Below are 19,816 nucleotides of genomic sequence, written 5' to 3'. Positions count from 1 at the left end.
CCGCTCCTGCCCGTGCCACCTCCGTGTCGCCGGGTTTGTGCCAGAGCCGCGGTGAACCCTGACGGCCAGCCCCCCTCTCCCAATACTGGTGCCTGTCCGCTGGTGGGTCGAGAGAGCCCCCCTGTGGTGGAGGCAGCTCTAAGCTTTTTAATTTAAATTGTCCCTCTAATTTGAATGAATACACTTTAAATCCATTTACAAGGATCTATTGGAGGGCAAGTCTCATGCCAGCAGCCGCGTAATTCCAGCTCCAGTAGCGTCCACTAAAGCTGCTGCAGTTAAAAAGCTTTTATAAGGATCGAGCTCGGCTGTCCACCGCAAGGCATCCTAGTGCCAGTCCCAGCCCCTATGCCTTGGGGTGCCTCCTGATGCTCTTCACTAAGTATCCCGTGGTCCCGAAGCATTTCCTTTGAAAAAATTAAGTGTCCAAACTACAGGTGGTGTAGCTTGCTTAACAGCCGGGATAATCCGCTGACTAGCAGACACTGCTACTAGGCACAAAGTATTTCCTGGGCTAGATGCAGTTAAAAATTTGTAAGTAGATACTCTCGTTGGATGCTGAGAAAGCATTCCATAGAGTCTCCTGGCACGCCATATATGATTCTCTTAAAAAGCTTGGGGTAGGGGTCTAGGGGACCCTTTTATAGCCAAAATCACGGCCCTGTATCACAATACGTCACCTAGGCTGAAGATAAATGGAACTGTAGCACCGAGGGCTCGGTTGCTACAGACGTATTGCACCTCACCCAGAGGTGTGATATCTCACTCTCAGATAAGGATGGAGTGTGGATCAGGACCCGACACCTGCATGCATTACACCACATTGCCGTGGGGCAGGGCGACCAATATGCCCCTGAGATGGGCACGACAGTCCCTGTCCCTGGCTGGAGTGGGGGGAGGGAACACTGAGGAAGGGGAACCCTGCAGTGCAGGAGCAGGGAGGAAGCAGTTCCTGGGTGCATTGAGAAGGGAGTATAAAAGGTGGGCACCATCTTAGTTCAGTGCAGAGAAGTCTGAGCAGAAGTGGCAGGGAGCAGGGGCTCTGCATGAGCTCTGCTCCGGAGGCGGGCCTAGTAACAGAGGCCCAGGCCTGCAAGAGGGAGAAGGAAGGAAGAGGAGCGGAGAAGGCTCCAGGAACGAGGAATGAAGGGATCCCAGGGGTGCGGACGGGCGAGTCGCCACCGCACGCCCGAATCCACCTGCGTGGAGGGGTCAGGCCAAAGGGGGAGACCGGTCCCCGAACTAGTGGAGGCAGGAAACGACCCTCAGCTAGAAACCGGAGGCTCTGACATTTTATGTGGCGCAGCCCCTTGCTCCACCCGCTAGGAAGGCACCACATAGGGTCAGGGAAACTGGCGCCAAGTTTACCAAGAGGAGGCCCGAGGCAGCCGGACAGAAGTGTTGGTAAGAAAGGCCAGACAAAGGACACACAAAGGGGGTCCTGTGAAGCGCTCCAAAGTTATCTGGGAGTTGTCTGAGCCCCTCACCTGGTGAGCACAGTACGACGTGGGCAGCCGTTACCTGCAGACGTGGTCTGGATAATAAGAACTGTGAGTAAAGGCCCTGAACTGCATCACTGACTCCGTGTCGTTACTGCTGCTGCCCTGCACCATCACCCCCATCCTCCGCATACACTGCCCTGAGGCTATACTCCTCCCGTGGGGAGTTATGCTACGCTCTGCTGCACCCACAACACCAGCCTTAGCGGTCTGCCCTGTAGCGGCGGTTCACTCTGACCGCAATCCACGGGTGGCGTAGTCGGACATTTAAACATCAAAACCACATAAATAGTTCCGCCACTGGTTTGACCGCCCTGAGCCACGGAACCGGATCGCCGCCACGAAGACTACAACCACCAGCATCCACCAAAAAGGGTCCGGCTCCGGGTGTCCCAAGGCCCAGGGGGTGCGTCAGAACATTTTCATCACCTTTCACAATCACCAATGGGACAAGGCAGGGATGTCCTCTGTCCCCTCTCTTATACATCCTAGTGACGGAGCACCTGCTCTCATCAATTCGCCATAACCCCAATATTAGGTGGATTGAGGTGGGAGGCACCGAGTACAAGTGCTCTCTATTTGCTGATGATGTCCTAGTATATATCACTCAATCACATATATCCATCCCTGCTGTTATGGCTGAAATAGATCACTTTGTTACATGGTAAAATTTTAAAATCAATGCAGCGAAGTCTGAGGCCCTCGATGTCTCCCTCCCTAAATCCATATAGGATTCCATCCAGTCCAACTTTCCCTTTGCCTGGCCCTCACAGGGTATCAAATACTTAGGAATTCCTATTCATAGAGACCTCTCCCATCTATGTTATCTTAATTTTGGGCCCTTTATTGAACAATTCCATACAGACCACGGTTGGCAAGTTGGAACTGTGAGATTCACTACGTGCACCACTGGTATTTTGTGGAAAAGCACATGTAAGATTCTGCAACAGTCTCTGCTGATACTCCTGCATGCGTGCATCCCTTTCTATGGCAGGAATAATTTCTGCAAATTTACTTTTGTACCGGGGATCTAACAGTGTGGCAACCCAGTAGTCAGGATTATTTCTAATTCTCACAATTCGAGGGTCATGTTGCAGGTAGTGCAGCAAGAAGGCACTCGTGTGTTGCGCATCCAGGAGCACCAAGTCCCTGTTGTGTTGGTGGCGAGGTAACAATCATGCTTCCTTCCTCTGTCCTCTCCCCCCAACCTCGCACAACAGAAATGTGATCAAGGTCTCCCTCATCTGATGAGTCTTCCATCAGTTCGTCCTCCACTTCTTCCTGGGCTCCTGCACCTTCCTCACTAGTTTGGCTGCTACCATGCGCCCTGGTAAAATCATCTCCCCCACCCTCACATGCCTGCCGCCCTGGTGCTGCCGACCGTCTGGACCTTGCAGATGTTAGCCCTTCCGCATACAACTCCTCCTCCTCTACTTCCTCCACCTCCTCTTGTGCCACCACCTGACTCCGAATTCTGTTTAGCATGTGCTCCAGCATGTAAATCACCGGAATAGTCATGCTGATAATGGCATCGTCAGCACTAAACATCTTCGTCGCCATTTCAAAACTGTGCAGAAGAGTGCATAGGTCCCTGATCTGAGACCACTCCTCCAGCGTGATTTGCCCCACCTCTGAATCTCGTTGGCCCAGGCTATACGTCAGAACGTATTGCACCAGGGCTTGTCGGTGCTGCCACAGTCGCTGCAACATGTGCAGAGTTGAATTCCACCGGGTAGGCACATCGCATTTTAGCCGGTGAAGTGGCAGGCCCAACGACTTCTGTAGAGATGTAAGTCGCTGAGCTGCGGGATGCGAACGGCGGAAGTGAGCACACAGCGACCGTGCCCTCTGCAGAAGGCCATCTAGTCTGGGATAGTGGGCTAAAAATTGCTGGACAACCATGTTCAACATGTGAGCCATACAAGGCACGTGTGTGACATTGCCCCGGCGAAGGGCCGCACCCAGGTTTGCAGCATTGTCGCACACGGCCTTCCCTGGTTTCAGGTCCAGTGGAGACAACCATTCATGAAATTGGTTCTCCAGAGCTGACCACAACTCCTCAGCTGTGTGACTCACATTTCCCAGACATTTCAATGTAAAAACCGCCTGATGACGTTGAGCCCTACTGCCAGCATAGTAAGGAGGTGTGCAGGATCCCTTCTGCGCAGTTAGAAAGCTTGTGGCATGACCAGACAGGCTTTGGGTGCAGGTGGAAGACCGAGAGGAGGTTGAGGAGGCAGAAGCAGTGGAGGAAAAATGACATAAAGAGGATTGACGCACAACTCGTGGGGACGGCAAGACTTGGACAGCAGCCCCTTGTCCTGCTGTCACCATAGTTACCCAGTGCCCAGTCAGCGACATGTAACGCCCCTGTCCATGCCTACTCGTCCAAGTGTCTGTGGTGAAATGCACACTGTCACACACAGAGTTTCTCAAAGAAGCGGTGATGTTGTGTGCGACATGCTGGTGGAGCGCAGGCACACCTTTCTTTGAGAAGTAGTGCCGACTGGGCATCTGGTACTGGGGCACTGCGACGGACATAAGGTCTCGAAAATCCTCTGTGTCCACCAGGCGGAAAGGCAGCATTTCTGTAGCCAAGAGCTTGCAGATGGTGAAATTCAACCTCTTAGCTTTCTCATGGCTAGGAGGAAATGGTCTTTTACTTGTCCACATCTGAGGGACCGAGGGCTGGCTATTGTGCTTAGACGGGGTTGATAAGGGTGTCCCCGGCAAACTGCCGGTCTGTGAGGAAGATGCAGGCGGACATGTTAGGTTGCCTTGATCCAAAGGTGGTGCTATCGATGTCGGACAGCGCTCAAGACCAGCTGGTGTTACCACCTCCAAAGAAAATGATGACCTGCCAATCACGCTGGCTGTTGCGGGTAAAGAGGTGGCAGGTCTGCGCCCCAAAACAGGTGTGACTGCTGTCCCCCCAGTCACAGAGGATGAAGAGGCCGCGGATGCACAAGATATGGCAGACGGTGGTTGGCCCGGCCGGCTAGACCGCATTGTAGCACACTGAGCTTCCCACTGCAACTTATGCTTCATGTCCATGTGCCGGTTCATGCATGAAGTACTCAAACTATGTATTTTTTGGCCTCTACTTAGCTTTTGCTGACAAATGTTACAGATAACACGAGTTGGGTCATCTTTATCGATCTGAAAAAATGCCCAGGCTATGCAAGGCTTAGCACCCATGCGACCTGAAGAGCCACCACGACTTGTGGTGAGAGGCAGAGTTGTGTTTGAGGATGCAGTTGTTGACGTGCTTCCAGTACTACGTCTCTGTCCAGGAAGGCGCAACCTGACCTCGTCGTCACTAGCATCTTCCTCCACCTCCTCTGCTGACCTCATCTCTTGGCTGACTGTGGGTTGACAGTAAGTGGGATCTCCGACCTCATCATCATCACCCTGTGCGTTATCACACCCGTCGTCCTCAGAGCCAACCTGTTCCTGCCCTGACAAAAAACTAAAGTTGTCGCTCCAATCAGGTATTTGAGTCTTATCATCGTCTTCCTCATTGTCTCCACCAACAGGAGTTACAGTTTGGGAATGAGGGTCTACATTATGGTCAGAACCTTCTGCGTCTGGTCTTGGATCCGACTCATAAAGATTCTGGGCATCAGTGCAGATCATTTCCTCGTCTGGATTCACAGAAGCGCTGGAGTCGACCTCTGATTCCCAGGCTATAGTATGAGTAAACAGCTCTGCAGACTCAACCATCTGTTCTACCTCATACTCAGACGGGCAGCTGGAGATTTGGGAGCTGTGAGGAAGCAAGTGCGATTTGGGTGACACCTTTGAGGACTGGAGTATTTGTGATGTTGAAGTTGATGTGGAGGAGAGCCCACTTAAAGGAGCACTTGATATCCGTTGAAGCACCTGCTGTTTTTGTGCCTCATCTGGAATTTGTAGCGATTGGCGTGGCCGTAAGAAAGGGATCTTATCACATTGTCCGCTAAAAGAAGTAGACATTTTAGTTTGGCTGGAAGACGGTCTTTCTTCTGCACCTACCCCACGGACACAACCTTTTTCCCCTTCCCAACACGCCTATTCCCCTTTCCACCAGCAGCAGGCCTTTTTCCACTCATTTTGGTGGTTAACTAATTCACAACTCTGGAGTTGTTTGCACAAAAAAACAATGGATGGTAACCGAGCAGAGCTGAGTGGCCAAACTGTGGTATTAGGCCAAAACTATTGGCTGGGTTAGATGCAGAAAAAAATTATTTTTAATTTGCAACCTGATGGAGGTCAGTATAGATGGACTAATAGACCAAGTCCCACACACCGCTAGAAGCCCAAATATTTTTTCAGAGCTAGATGCAGAAAAAAATTATTTTTAATTTGCAACCTGATGGAGGTCAGTATAGATGGACTAATAGACCAAGTCCCACACACTGCTAGAAGCCCAAATATTTTTTCAGAGCTAGATGCAGAAAAAAATTATTTTTAATTTGCAACCTGATGGAGGTCAGTATAGATGGACTAATAGAACAAGTCCCACACGCTGCTAGAAGCCCAAATATTTTTTCAGAGATAAATGAAGAAAAAAATTATTTTTAATTTGCAACCTGATGGAGGTCAGTATAGATGGACTAATAGACCAAGTCCCACACACTGCTAGAAGCCCAAATATTTTTTCAGAGCTAGATGCAGAAAAAAATTATTTTTAATTTGCAACCTGATGGAGGTCAGTATAGATGGACTAATAGACCAGGTCCCACACACCGCTAGAAGCCCAAATATTTTTTCAGAGCTAGATGCAGAAAAAAATTATATTCAATTTGCAACCTGCTGGAGGTCAGTATAGAAGGACTAATAGAACAAGTCCCACACACTGCTAGAAGCCCAAATATTTTTTCAGAGCTAAATGAAGAAAAAAATTATTTTTAATTTGCAACCTGATGGAGGTCAGTATAGATGGACTAATAGACCAAGTCCCACACACTGCTAGAAGCCCAAATATTTTTTCAGAGCTAGATGCAGAAAAAAATTATATTCAGTTTGCAACCTGATGGAGGTCAGTATAGATGGACTAATAGAATGATGCTATGCCCAAAAGATTTTACTTCACTAGGTGCAGTAAAAAAATTGGTATTCTATACACAGGTGGTATATCTTGCAACACAGATAGGCTACTCCACTGACTAACACACTCTGCAATAGGCCAAAAAGGATTAGCTTTGCTAGATTCAGCCAAATGCTGTGAAAAAAACTTGCACAGCACTGGCACAGACCTGCCTGGCAAAAACTGATAGGAACTGATGTAACCTAGTCCTGAAAAGGACTCCAATTACAATTAGTCTTTACTCCCACAATCTATCTATTTAAGAGCACAGACCTGCCTGATAAAAGTCGTAGGAAATGCTGTAACCTAGTCCTTAAAAGGACTGCAATCACAACTATTCCCTACTCCCAAGCTATCTGTATATTTGTGCGAAAATTGGCTTGAAATTAACAAGGTATAGCGCACACAGCAACAGCGGTGCCGTCTAACACGCAGCTGCAGCAGTGAGAAAATGGTGGCGACGGGGAAAATGGCTTGGTCTTATAGGGCAAGGACATGTGACATACACTGCCAATCACACATGCCCTTGCTTGTGTGAAAAAAAGCACTTCGCTCCGTGTGTGCGCTGCTGATAGGCTGACAGATTGCACCTCCCCACTGCAAATGCGGGAAAGAGAAAAAAAAATGGAGATCTTCATTGTTCCTGCAGAGATCCATCCCCTGCCCCTCCCCCCGCCCCGCTGTACACTCAAACTGCGTATTAACATTAATTTTCATCATTACTGAGAAAAAATCCAGTTATGATTTTGGTGCACGAACAGTTATCGAACATAACCTCGAACAGCCGAATTTTTCTCAAATTGTTCGTGTTCGCCGACCGGCTCGAACACCGCCCAAAACAGCTCGAATTTGAGATTGGCGAACAGTTCGAGTAGAACAACGCTCATCTCTAGTGTTAATATCTATTGACTTTGAATGTTTTGGCTTCCCGTCTGCATGTCAATTCTGACTCTGACCTTCTGATATCGATCTCAGCATTTTCCTGACCACGTTACTGATTTCAGATTCTGTCCTGAGCCCTTTCTGGTTTTGACCCGGTTCGTCACATTGCCTCTGCCAGATCGCTCCCCTGACCAGCAGTTACACTGTGGATGTAACCCAGCAGGACTTCATACAGTGGGTACGGAAAGTATTCAGACCCCTTTAAATTGTTCACTCTTTGTTTCATTGCAGCCATTTGGTAAATACTCAAAAGTTAATTTTTTTTCTCATTAAAGTACACTCTGCACTCCATCTTGACTGGAAAAAAACAGAAATGTAGAAATTTTTGCAAATTTATTAAAAAAGAAAAACTGAAATATCACATGGTCATAAGTATTCAGACCCTTTGCTCAGATACTCATATTTAAGTCACATGCTGTCCATTTCCTTGTGATCCTCCTTGAGATGGTTCTACTCCTTCATTGGAGTCCAGCTGTGTTTAATTAAACTGATAGGACTTGATTTGGAAAGGCACACACTTGTCTATATGAGACCTCACAGCTCACAGTGCATGTCAGACCAAATGAGAATCATGAGCTTAAAGGAACTGCCCAAGGAGCTCAGAGACAGAATTGTGACAAGGCACCGATCTGGCCAAGGTTACAAAAGAATTTCTGCATTACTCAAGGTTCCTAAGAGCACAGTGGCCTCCATAATCCTTAAATGGAAGAAGTTTGGGACCACCAGAAGTCTTCCTAGACCTGGCCGTTCAGCCAAACTGAGCAATCGTGGGAGAAGAGCCTTGGTGAGAGAGGTAAAGAAGAACCCCAAGATCACTGTGGCTGAGCTCCAGAGATGCAGTAGGGAGATGGGAGAAAGTTCCACAAAGTCAACTATCACTGCAGCCCTCCACCAGTTGGGCCTTTATGGCAGAGTGGCCCGACAGAAGCCTCTCCTCAATGCAAGACATATGAAAGCTCGCATAGAGTTTGCTCAAAAACACATGAAGGACTCCCAGACTATGAGAAATAAGATTCTCTGGTCTGGTGAGACAAAGTTAGAACTTTTTGGTGATAATTCTAAGTGGTATTTATGAAGAAAACCAGGCACTGCTCATTGCCTGCCCAATACAATCCCAACAATGAAACATTGTGGTGGCAGCATCATGCTATGGGGGTGTTTTTCAGCTGCAGGAACAGGACGACTGGTAGCAATTGAAGGAAACATGCCAAGTACACCAAGTACAGAGATATCCTAGATGAAAACCTCTTCAAGAGTGCTCTGGACCTCAGACTTGGCTGAAGGTTCACTTTCCAACAAGACAATGACCCTAAGCACACAGCTATAAAAACAAAGGAGTGGCTTCAGAACAACCCTGTAACCATTCTTGACTGGCCCAGCAGGAGCCCTGACCTAAACCCAATTGAGCATCTCCGGAGAGACCTGAAAATGGCTGTCCATCAGTGTTCACCATCCAACCTGATGGAACTGGAGAGGATCTGCAAGGAAGAATGGCAGAGGATCCCCAAATCCAGGTGTGAAAAACTTGTTGCATCATTCCCAAGAATACTCATGGCTGTACTACCTCAAAAGGGTGCTTCTACTCAATACTGAGCAAAGGGTCTGAGTACTTATGACCTTGTGATATTTCAGTTTTTCTTTTTTAATAAAGTTGCGAAAATTTCTACATTTCTGTTTTTTTTTCAGTCAAGATGGGGTGCAGAGTGTACTTTAATGAGTAAAAAAAAAACTTTTTAGAATTTACCAAATGGCTGCAATGAAACAAAGAGTGAACAATTTAAAGGGGTCTGAATTCTTTCCGTACCCACTGTAAGTCCTGATCTCTGTATAGGAGTAGATAGTGAAGACCAGGGTTCCTCTGGGACCTGCTAAGCGGAGTGACTAGAACAAAGACTGTCCTTGGAAGCCCTACTAAGAGTTCCAGACTTCTATGCACAGCTTTACCTTACTGTAGAATGCTGACTTCTTAAATGCCAGTCTTTAATGTGGATTAACAACCAAATACCCGAATACAGCGATTTAGGATTTATTTTGGACTTTTTGCTGTCTAACTATTTTGACATCTGTGTGAGACTTCCTGCTTTTAACTTGAACATACCCCTGTGTGAGGGGAGACTGAGTGTGTAACATGGAAACACAGGGGAAATGTTTGCTGTTATCTAACCTTTGTCTCTTACTTCATGCTGAATGTTATAAAGAGGCAATGTAAGATGGATTGCTTTCTATTACGGAGGAGTAGAAGACTAGAAACAGAAAGTGAGGTTAATCCTGTCACAGCCTCCTTTGGCTGTCTGCCTGTGTACATTATGTAGTGAGAGCCTCAGATCTAGGGCTCATGCAAACAACTGGTTACATCGGACGAGTGTTATTTGTGGTTTTCACACAATGCACTCGCACCCATGATATTCTATGGGGCTGTGCACATGCCCAATTTTGATCCGAGTGTCGGATCAAAATCGGCAATGCAAGTCTGTGAAAAATATCACACTACACTCAGATGACATGCGAGTGAGGTCCGATTTTCACAGATTAACAGAATGGAGAAGGTGGAAAAACATTTTTTTTTCTATCCACCTTCAAGAGAAACTAATACTATTCTCATCAAACTCTGATCAGAGTCGATCAGAATAATTTGACCGTTTTTCTAGGATGGTCATGCACACCTACCCTAACTCTATAAAAGTAGTGGATTCCTTCTTTTTCAGATTAACCCGTTACAATCAGCTATGTCTTCTTGCAGATGAACCCATCAGATATAGCTATATTCTGCTTTTGCACATTAAACTTTTAATATCAGCTGAATCCTCCTTTTTAAAAATAAAAAATACAAGGACATCTTATTACATGGCTTAAAAATAAAAATATTCAATGTGATGTATAGTTCAGGTTCCTGGCAGTGTGTTTTTGCCTTTTGCTGATTCTCTTCCCATTGGGATGCATTCATGAATTAATTTACCATGTTTGTAATCTGCTTTTGATGAACTTATGAGAAAAAAAGGTAATTCAAAGACTGGACGAAACGATGAAATAGGCCAAATTTAATTTGCCATTAAAATACAGTACAGAATAAGTACACGCCCTTATGGTTGGTAGCTCCCAGAGATGAGAATCGCACTAGGTTTTGAGCTCACGCCAGTGAAATTAAAGCAAAACCGTGTAACTGAGTGAAATGTTCTGATTCTTTAATCATAAACTGTATATCCACTGTTACTTTTTATGTTTTTCCTATAACACATACTATAGGTCCTCTTTAAAGGGAATTTGTCACCCTCTGGGAGATATAAAACCTCTAATATGGCATACAGGTTATAGAAATGTAAATCTATACATACCTGTATGGCCCATAATAGAGGTCTGCTTGCAGAGAAATGTGTTTTTATAAAATCTGTTTTCACATGCTTGGCATCCAGGGAACGCCAAGAATTCCCCACCTATCTGATTAGGAAGCCCAGAAATCCCCGCCTATCTGATTAGGAAGCCCAGAAATCCCCACCTCTCAGTTTATTTAGCATATCCCCCCTACCCTCTGCACGTCACAGGGCCCTGTGATGTGCACTCTTCTCACTCACTTCCCATGCATGAGCAAATCGCCGCTATCATCAGGAGCACTTTTTTTTCCTCCCGGCCCCGTTTGTCTCTGCAGTGTTCTAGTGCGCAGGCGCCCGGAAGTTGCAGTGACTACCCGGCGCCTGCGCACTAGAACACTGCAGAGAAAACCTGTACCAAGAGAAAAAAAAAGCGCTCCTGATGATAGCGGTGATGTGTGCATGCACGGGAAGTGAGTGGGACGAGTGCACGTCACAGGGCCCTGTGACGTGCAGGAGGGGGGAATATGCTAAAAAAATTGATAGGCGTGGATTTCTGGTCTTCCTAATCAGATAGGCAGAGATTTCTGGGCTTCCTAATCAGATCGGTGGGGATTTCTTCGCGTTCCCCGGACGCCAAACATGTGAAAACAGATTTTATAAAAACACATTTCTCTACAAGCAGACCTCTATTATGGGCCATACAGGTATGTATAGATTTACATTTCTATAACCTGTATGACCATATTAGAGGTCTCATATATCCCAGGGGGGTGACAGATTCCCTTTAAATGTCAAATTCCTGCATAATAATTGTTTGAAATTTGGGCACGCTTTAATGATCTTTCTCACATGATTGCAACACTATGATTTTTTTTCCTATAGGGGACATTGGAGGACAGATGGGCCTGTTTATTGGTGCAAGTATCCTAACAGTTCTCGAGCTCTTCGACTATGTGTATGAGGTAGGAGCAGGCAATTTAACTGAAAGCTAAAACTGGTTCTATGAAAATGGCAGGATTAATGGTGGATGGATTTTTTCCAGGTTTTGAGATATAAGCTGTGCGGAGGTGCAAAATGTGGGAAAGATTCAAAACGTAACAACAATGACAAAGGAGCAACTCTAAGTATGGACGATGTAAAGCGCCATGTAAGTTATGGAGTAAACGTCTAACATTATAATAATCAAAAAACCCTTTCATTAATTTGATGTATCAGTCATTGCTATCTTTTCCTTTCTAATTTTTATTACCTTGTATATATTGTGGTAGATCTGCTCACTCAGCTGCACATAGAGGTAGACACAGGAACACTGTCTTTTTAAATCTTCCGCTGGTTTATTAAAACTACAGCATAAAAACAGGGCAACATTAGCAAAGCAAACACGGCCTTCCCGGCCTAACAGGAAAACAAAAGCATTACGTATGGCATAATCCTTTTTGCTACGGGAGTCCGCCCGCTTCAGGAACAATCAACACAAGGTCCAGCTTTCCTTAACATGAAAACCACAGCTCCAGAGCTTTCACCTTCAGACCTACCCACACTGAATGCTCTACAAAGCTGGGTGTTTATCCTCTGGACTCCTCCCACTCTATAGCTGCTCAATCACCCAAGCACTAAACATGACTGATTAACCTCTCTCGGCACTTAGTGTGCTGGATGATTTTTTCCTAGGTTTATATTACTTAAGCTAACAGTACTACATATCTTCCCTCCAGTACTTTGCCAGTGACTTTGCCACAATATGTTAACATTGGCACAAACCAGAAGCCATAATAAAGCCCTTACTCAGTTTTACATTAGTCATTTCATATACAGGGGTGCTTGAAAGCTTGTGACCTGTCAGAATTTTCCATATCTCTTCAGTCTAAGAGGTAACCTCTCTCCATGTGGAGAGGGACCAGTGTAAGGAGAATTGTAGGCCATTCATAGTTCCTCTGGGAAATTATATATGGAGAATGCCTATTCAGAGAGAAAGAGGACTTGAACTCTAGCACCATTATTCTAAGTAGCAATCCTAAAAGTCAATATTGACCCTTTTACGAGCTTTGCCATGTCTCTTGCTTTGCACTAAGGAGAGGCAATACCTGGACGCACATGTCTGTGGCATACAAGTTAGTGGGCAACCGATTTTATTTAAAGAACATGGATCTATCAATGTCTGATTTTCACAACACGTTTGTGGACATGTATCATGACATGAACAAAGGAGATTTCTGAGGCCCTCAGAAAAGCAGTTGTTAATACTCATCAGGCTTGTAAAAGTTACAAAACTTCACCAATCCATAGTCAAACATATTGTGTACTTCTAGAGGAAATTTAAGACCATATTACCCTCCCCAGGAGCAGTCAAGCAACAAAGATCACTCCAAGAGTAGGGTGTATCTTAGTCTGTGAGGTTCCAAAGAAACCCAAGGTAGCTTCTATTCAGTAAAAAGACCTCTCTCACACTAGCTAATGTTCATGAGTCCACTATTAGGGAGACATGGAGCAACAATGGCGTACATCGGAAGATTGAAAGGAAAAAGCCAGTTCTGTGCAAAAAGAATATTGCTGTTTATATGCAGTTTGCTAAAGATCACAGAGACAATCCATAAAGCTATTGGAACAATGTTTTATGGATGGATAAGAGAACATAGAGCTTTTTGGTTTCAATGAGAATTGTTATGTTTGGAGAAAGAAAAACATTGCATTACAGCATCTCTGAAACAAGGTAGTGGTAGTATCTTGGTTTGGACCTGTTTTGCTGTATCAGGGTCCGGATGACTTGCCATCATTGATGGAACAATGAATTCTTAATTTTATCAGCAAATTCTAAAGGAAAATGTCAGGATACCTATCCATGAGCTGAATCTCAAGAGAATGTGGGTCATGCTGCAAGACAACGATACAAGGCAGACAAGTCATTCTACAAAAGAATGGTTAAGAAGGATAAGGGTAAGGTTTTGGAATGGCCAAGTCAACACCCTGACTTTAATCCTACCGAAATGTTGTGGAAGGACCTGACGCAAGCAGATCGTGGGAGAAAATCCCAATGGAACAATGGGCTAAAACTCCTCCAAGCTGATTTGCTAGATTAATTAAGAATTATTGGAAACGTATAGATGACGTTATTGCTACAAATGAAGGTCACACCAGATACTGAAAGCAAAGGTTCACATACAATTGCCACTCACAGACGTGATATTGGATCATTTTGCTCATTTAAAAAATAACAAAGTCTAATATTTTGTATTCGTTTGCTTGATTTGATTCTCTTTATCTATTTTTAGGACTTATGTGAAAATCTGATTTAGTTTTAGGTCAAATTTATGCAGAAATATAGAAAATTCTTAAGGGTTCACAAATAGAGATGACTGAATCGATTCAACTCAAATCCAATATAAAAATTTCATGAAATCCGTAAGCCTCAGCAAATCTGAACAATGAGTGATTTGATTTGCACAAATTGCCAAAAAAACAGAGTCATCATTTTACACATAAAGAGCCACAAACTAGGAGGGAGTATCATAGCCTAAGTCTCTGAAGGTAGTAATCTGGCAGTTGACATCAAATGGTGAGCATCTCCCTCTCTCCAGCACATAACAGGGTCAGTACACCCCAGCAGTCTACTTGTGTAATATATATCATATATCCAAAATGTCTCCTAAAACCTTGCTCAGTGTTACAGGTATTAAAATGAGTTGTATACACTCCAAGGAAACCTCAGAAGTATAGACACATCTCTTCAGAACACTTGAACTCCCTATGATTTGCAGCAAATTTATTCACCACAAATTAAATTTTTGGGGAAAAATTGAAGAAGCTGGCAAATTCGAATTTCAAAATGTTCGATCAACTCTATTCACAAACTTTCAAGCACCACTGTAGACATATACAGTACATACAAGTGCTTCTCACTAGTGACGAGCAAGCACTAAAATGCTCGGGTACTCGTTGCTCGGGTCGAGCAAATTGGAATACTCGGGTGCTCGACCCGAGCAGCGAGCCCAATGTAAGTCTATGGGAAACTCGAGCATTTTTCAGGCGGATCCCCCCGGCGGTCTGCAGAGGGCCTACAAATTGCCCAAATCGACGGGAACAGTGCTCAAATGACATGGGAACAGCATGGAGCAGACCCCTGGAAGCATTTGTGACTCCCAGGTCACTGCTGTCAACAATGTTGTCAGAGTATTACGCCACTTTTACGGACTCACAATAAAACATACAAAAACAAAACCAAAATGGATTTTCCTGGGAAATATGTTAAGGAACATCCTTTCCAGGGTAATGACTTGTATATAAGGCAAAATAAATAACCAAAAATAAAAATACCCCCCCACACCTGCTGAAAAGACATGGGAACAACATGGGGAAGACCTCTGGAAGCATCTATGACTCCCAGGTCACTGCCTAAAAGTGTACCCATCATAAGTGATCCTTGGCGCATGCGAAGATGCCTCCCACCATGCACCTGTCGTTGCAGACTTGCAACAATCACCGTCCACGTCCTTGTCCCTACCCCATTCCCTGGAATGCTAGCGCAAGTATGCAGCCAGCCACCCACCCACCCAAAGGCTGCAATACTATACTGCCAAATTTTTGACAGCTGCTTGCACTTGAAATGTGGCCTTTTAAGCTCATGGAGGCGGAAACTGTCCACAATCTTATGGCGGCTACCATGTATCCATACTTGGTCCCCAGCTGCCACTATTTCTCCCGGTATCGTCTCCGCCTTCCACAAGCGCGGGTCGCATGACATTACCCGTGCCCTCCCCAGTGCACTGACTGGGAAGGACCGCCTAACCACAAACACGTGGTCAAGTGAATGTGGCCAGGGACGGTATGGAGCCTGTCCACAACTTTTTTTGCTGAGTTGTATTTCACCACAGCCATATTCTTTAGCTTGGTGATAGGACTTGGGAAACCCGTCCCTTGCCACGTGCCTTGCCCATTTTAAATGGAGAACAATATCTTCCACACTCACAACAAATGACTGAATTTGGAGCGAACTAATATGTGATCCGTGTGACGGACAAACCACAGTTTTAAATACCAGGCCTGTAGGTAACTATTTTGAACAGCAAACTGGTGTCAATTGCTTCACTGACACACTGAAAAAATTTTTAATGGAGGTCAGAAATGGCAGTATTTTCTGAAAACGTATATGTGATCCGAGTGACGGAGAAAACACAGTTTTAAATACCTGGCCTGTAGGTAACCATTTTGAACAGCAAACCGGTGTCAATTGTTTCACTGACACACTGAAAAATGTTTTAATGGAGGCCAGAAATGGCAGTATTTTCAGCGCAATTATATGTGATCCGTGTGATGGACAAACCACAGTTTTAAATAGCTGGATTTTTAGCGCTGTAATATGGAAAGGACCTGGCTGTATTCTGCAGTGCCAACAAGCAAATGTGGCAGAAAAACTGTGTTCTCTGGATTGCTTTTTAACCGGTTCAGGACCGCCCACTGTACATAAACGTCGGCGCTGCCCGGGCTCTGTGCAGCGCCGACGTTTAAAAACGGTGGGTGGTCCCGCAGCGCTCAGGACCCCCAGGGTCCTGCTAGCGCTGCGGTACCGGTTCAGAGCGATAGCTCTGACATGTGGCATCATGGGGACCTGAATGGATCAGGTCCCCATGATGTTAACCTGTTCCTATCTTCTAGATGCCGCGATCCATAGCGATCGCGGCATTTAAAAGATAGTAACAGCTGGTGGTCGGCGATCAGGACCCCCCACATACCTCAGGAGCGGCGGGGATCCCGGTGCTGTGACCTCTGACATCATTGAGACCTGATTGGCTCAGGTCTCGATGATGTCAGCGTCACACCAGCCAATCAGAGAGATCACCAGGGAAGTTTGTTTTAGCAACAAACTTTCCCGGGCGATCTGCCTGATAAATACACTGTTTCTCCTCCGATCTCAGTGAGAGAGCAGAGGAGAAACAGTGTGACAAGAGCTGTGTCAGCCTTGCCACTGTGAAAGTAAAAAAAATAAAATAAAAAAGAAAGTAAGAGTTAGGGTTAGTGAGTCTGTCAGATCAGTCAGTCCTGTCAGATCAGTCCTGTCAGATCTGTCAGTCAGTCAGTCCTGTCAGATCTATCAGTCAGTCAGTCCTGTCAGATCTATCAGTCAGTCAGTCCTGTCAGATCAGTCAGTCAGTCCTGTCAGATCTATCAGTCAGTCAGTCCTGTCAGATCAGTCAGTCAGTCCTGTCAGATCAGTCAGTCCTGTCAGATCTGTCAGTCAGTCAGTCCTGTCAGATCTGTCAGTCAGTCAGTCCTGTCAGATCTGTCAGTCAGTCAGTCCTGTCACATCTGTCAGTCAGTCAGTCCTGTCAGATATGTCAGTCCTGTCAGATCAGTCCAGTCAGTCAGTCCTGTCAGATCAGTCCAGTCAGTCAGTCCTGTCAGATCTGTCAGTCAGTCAGTCCTGTCAGATCTGTCAGTCATTCAGTCCTGTCAGATCAGTCAGTCAGTCCTGTCAGATCAGTCAGTCCTGTCAGGTCAGTCAGTCCTGTCAGGTCAGTCAGTCCTGTCAGATCAGTCCCGTCCGTTCAGTCCGGTCCGTTCAGTCCAGTCAAAAAATCTAAAAATAAAATGGCCCGTCAGACTTATACCGCAGAGGAGGTGTATGCCCTGCTGTGTTCTGACACTGATGACAGCGCAATCTCAGATGGAGATGTGGATTTTGAGGGCTTTAGTAGCGGCGACACTGAGAGCTCAGAAATGAGCAGTGATTCTGGTCCATCCTCAAGCCCAAGGACCAGTACAACAATAGGGGCAAATAGCGCTACTGGAGAAACGTCTCCAAATCAGGGAACACTGCCCAGTACAAGCGCTGTCCCTGCTACTAGTGAATTGGCGCACGCCAGTGTACAAGGGGCTTTGCCACATGATCTAGCATTTCCCAGATGGGAGGCTTCGGATTCGGCTGCTCCATTCAGCCCTGATTTCAACGCCACTCCTGGTATAAATGTGGAGGTGGAAGATTTTGGACCAATTCATTTTTTTAATTTGTTTTTTACAGACAGCTTGCTAGAGCATATTGTCGTGCAAACAAATTTATATGCATCCCAATTCATAAGCCAGAATCCCCGATCTTACTATGCTAGGGCAAATTTATGGACACCAACTAATGTCCCGGAAATAAAAAAAATTTTAGGACTTACATTTGCCATGGGGCTTGTTAAAAAACCGAGCATTCGATCCTACTGGTCCAACCACCCTGTTCAAGCCACCCCTATGTTTTCAGTCATTCTGCCTAGGACCCGTTATGAAATGCTCATGCGGTTTTGGCATTTTAACGACAATAGTCAATGCCTGCCCAGAAATGCCCCAGAACATGACAGGTTATATAAAATTAGACCCATCATTGAAAATTTGTCAGAAAAATTCTTAAGCCTCTACACCCCAACACAAAATATTTCTATAGATGAGTCCCTTGTAAAATTCAAAGGAAGACTGCACCTCAAGCAATTTATCCCATCTAAAAGGGCAAGGTTTGGAATAAAGATCTATAAAATGTGCGAAAGTTCAACCGGATACACATCCGCTTTCCGCATATATGAGGGGAAAGATAGCCAACTAAACCCACCAGGATGCCCTACTTATCTGGGGACATCTGCAAAAATTGTTTGGGAGCTGATAAGTCCATTTTTTCAAAAAGGCTACAATCTATATGTGGACAATTATTACACCAGCATACCCCTATTTAAAAGTCTGGTTGAACACAACATCGGGGCTTGTGGGACCATCCGTAAAAACCGTCAGGGGTTTCCACAACCATTGGTCAACCAAAAGTTCCAAAAGGGGCAGTCAGGGGCTGTACGCAACGGAGAGCTGCTTGCCCTGAAATATAGGGATAAGAGGGATATTTTTGTCCTCAGCTCGATCCACACAGATGCCACAAGGGCCACTGTAGAACTAGGATCCACCACTCCGAAGCAAAAACCTGTGTCAGTCATTGACTACAACAAACACATGGGGGGTGTGGACCTTGCAGACCAGGTTCTACAGCCATACCAGGTATCAAGAAAGTCCTATACCTGGTATAAAAAGTTGGTTATCTATTTGTTTCAGGTGGCCACATACAATTCTTTTGTGTTGTACAAAAAAGAAGGAAATTCAGATCCTTTTCTTGATTATCAAGAAAAGGTAATTGAAAATCTTGTCTTTCAAAGTGTTAGCCCCGCTCATCCATTAGAATCTGAGGATGTGAAAAGACTCACTGAGCGACATTTTATTGCACTTATTCCAGCAACGGAAACAAGAAGGAACCCCCAGAAAAGATGTCGTGTATGTACTAAGAGAGGAATGAGGCGTGATACCCGCTACTATTGCCCACAATGCCCATCATTGCCAGCCTTATGCGTCACTGACTGCTTTAAAATCTACCACACAGAACCACGTTTTTAAACTGTAAAAATGTATCCCAATTTGTCATTCAAACATTTGGTTCATTTAGTGAATGACATATTCGAGTAGAGCTCACTTAATTTCCAGGGGGGGTTCTCCAGAATCTAAACCTTCCATTGCGTGCTTGTTTCTGGAAATCATCCATCGAGTTAAAATGGTCACTAAACCCATAGATGAATTCCCAGAGGGGTGTCATTTCCAAAATGAGGTCACTTCAGGGGGGATTCTTTAGCTCTGGTACTCTGAAAAGTGCCAGAACAGCATAATCCCCCCTGAAGTGACCCCATTATGGAAATGACACCTCTGTGGGAATTCATCTATGGGTTTAGTGACCATTTACCTACTTATTTTCCCACCACTAGATTAATTTATACAGAGGAGTAGATTGTAAAATTCGGTCACTTGTTGTGGGTTTCCTCTGTTTAGGCACCTCAGGGGCTCTCCAAATGCAACATGGCGTCCGCTATCCATTCCAGTCAAATTTCCATTCCAAAAGTGAAATGGCGCTCCTTACCTTCCGAGCCATGCCGTGCGCCCAAACAGTGGCTTTGCACCACATATGGGGTATCAGCGTGCTCAGGAGAAATTGCACAACACAT

At 45.3% G+C, this 19,816-nt stretch overlaps 1 protein-coding gene across 1 annotated transcript in view; it reads left to right on the top strand.

Moving 5' to 3' along the window:
- Window positions 1-19,816, top strand: part of ASIC1 (acid sensing ion channel subunit 1) — a 457,916-nt gene that overhangs the window by 430,571 nt on the left and 7,529 nt on the right. The window contains exons 10-11 of the mRNA XM_073662834.1: window positions 11,700-11,779; window positions 11,860-11,964. Of these exons, the coding sequence (XP_073518935.1) occupies window positions 11,700-11,779; window positions 11,860-11,964 (185 nt within the window). The remainder of the gene's footprint in view (window positions 1-11,699; window positions 11,780-11,859; window positions 11,965-19,816) is intronic.

Source organism: Phyllobates terribilis, unplaced genomic scaffold (genome assembly GCF_046119375.1).
Source record: "Phyllobates terribilis strain yellow unplaced genomic scaffold, ASM4611937v1 Scaffold_2__4_contigs__length_985480577, whole genome shotgun sequence".
Classification (NCBI taxonomy): Eukaryota; Metazoa; Chordata; class Amphibia; order Anura; family Dendrobatidae; genus Phyllobates; species Phyllobates terribilis.
The sequence above is the reverse complement of the archived record's forward strand: the minus strand, read 5'-3'. Positions and strand labels throughout refer to the sequence as shown.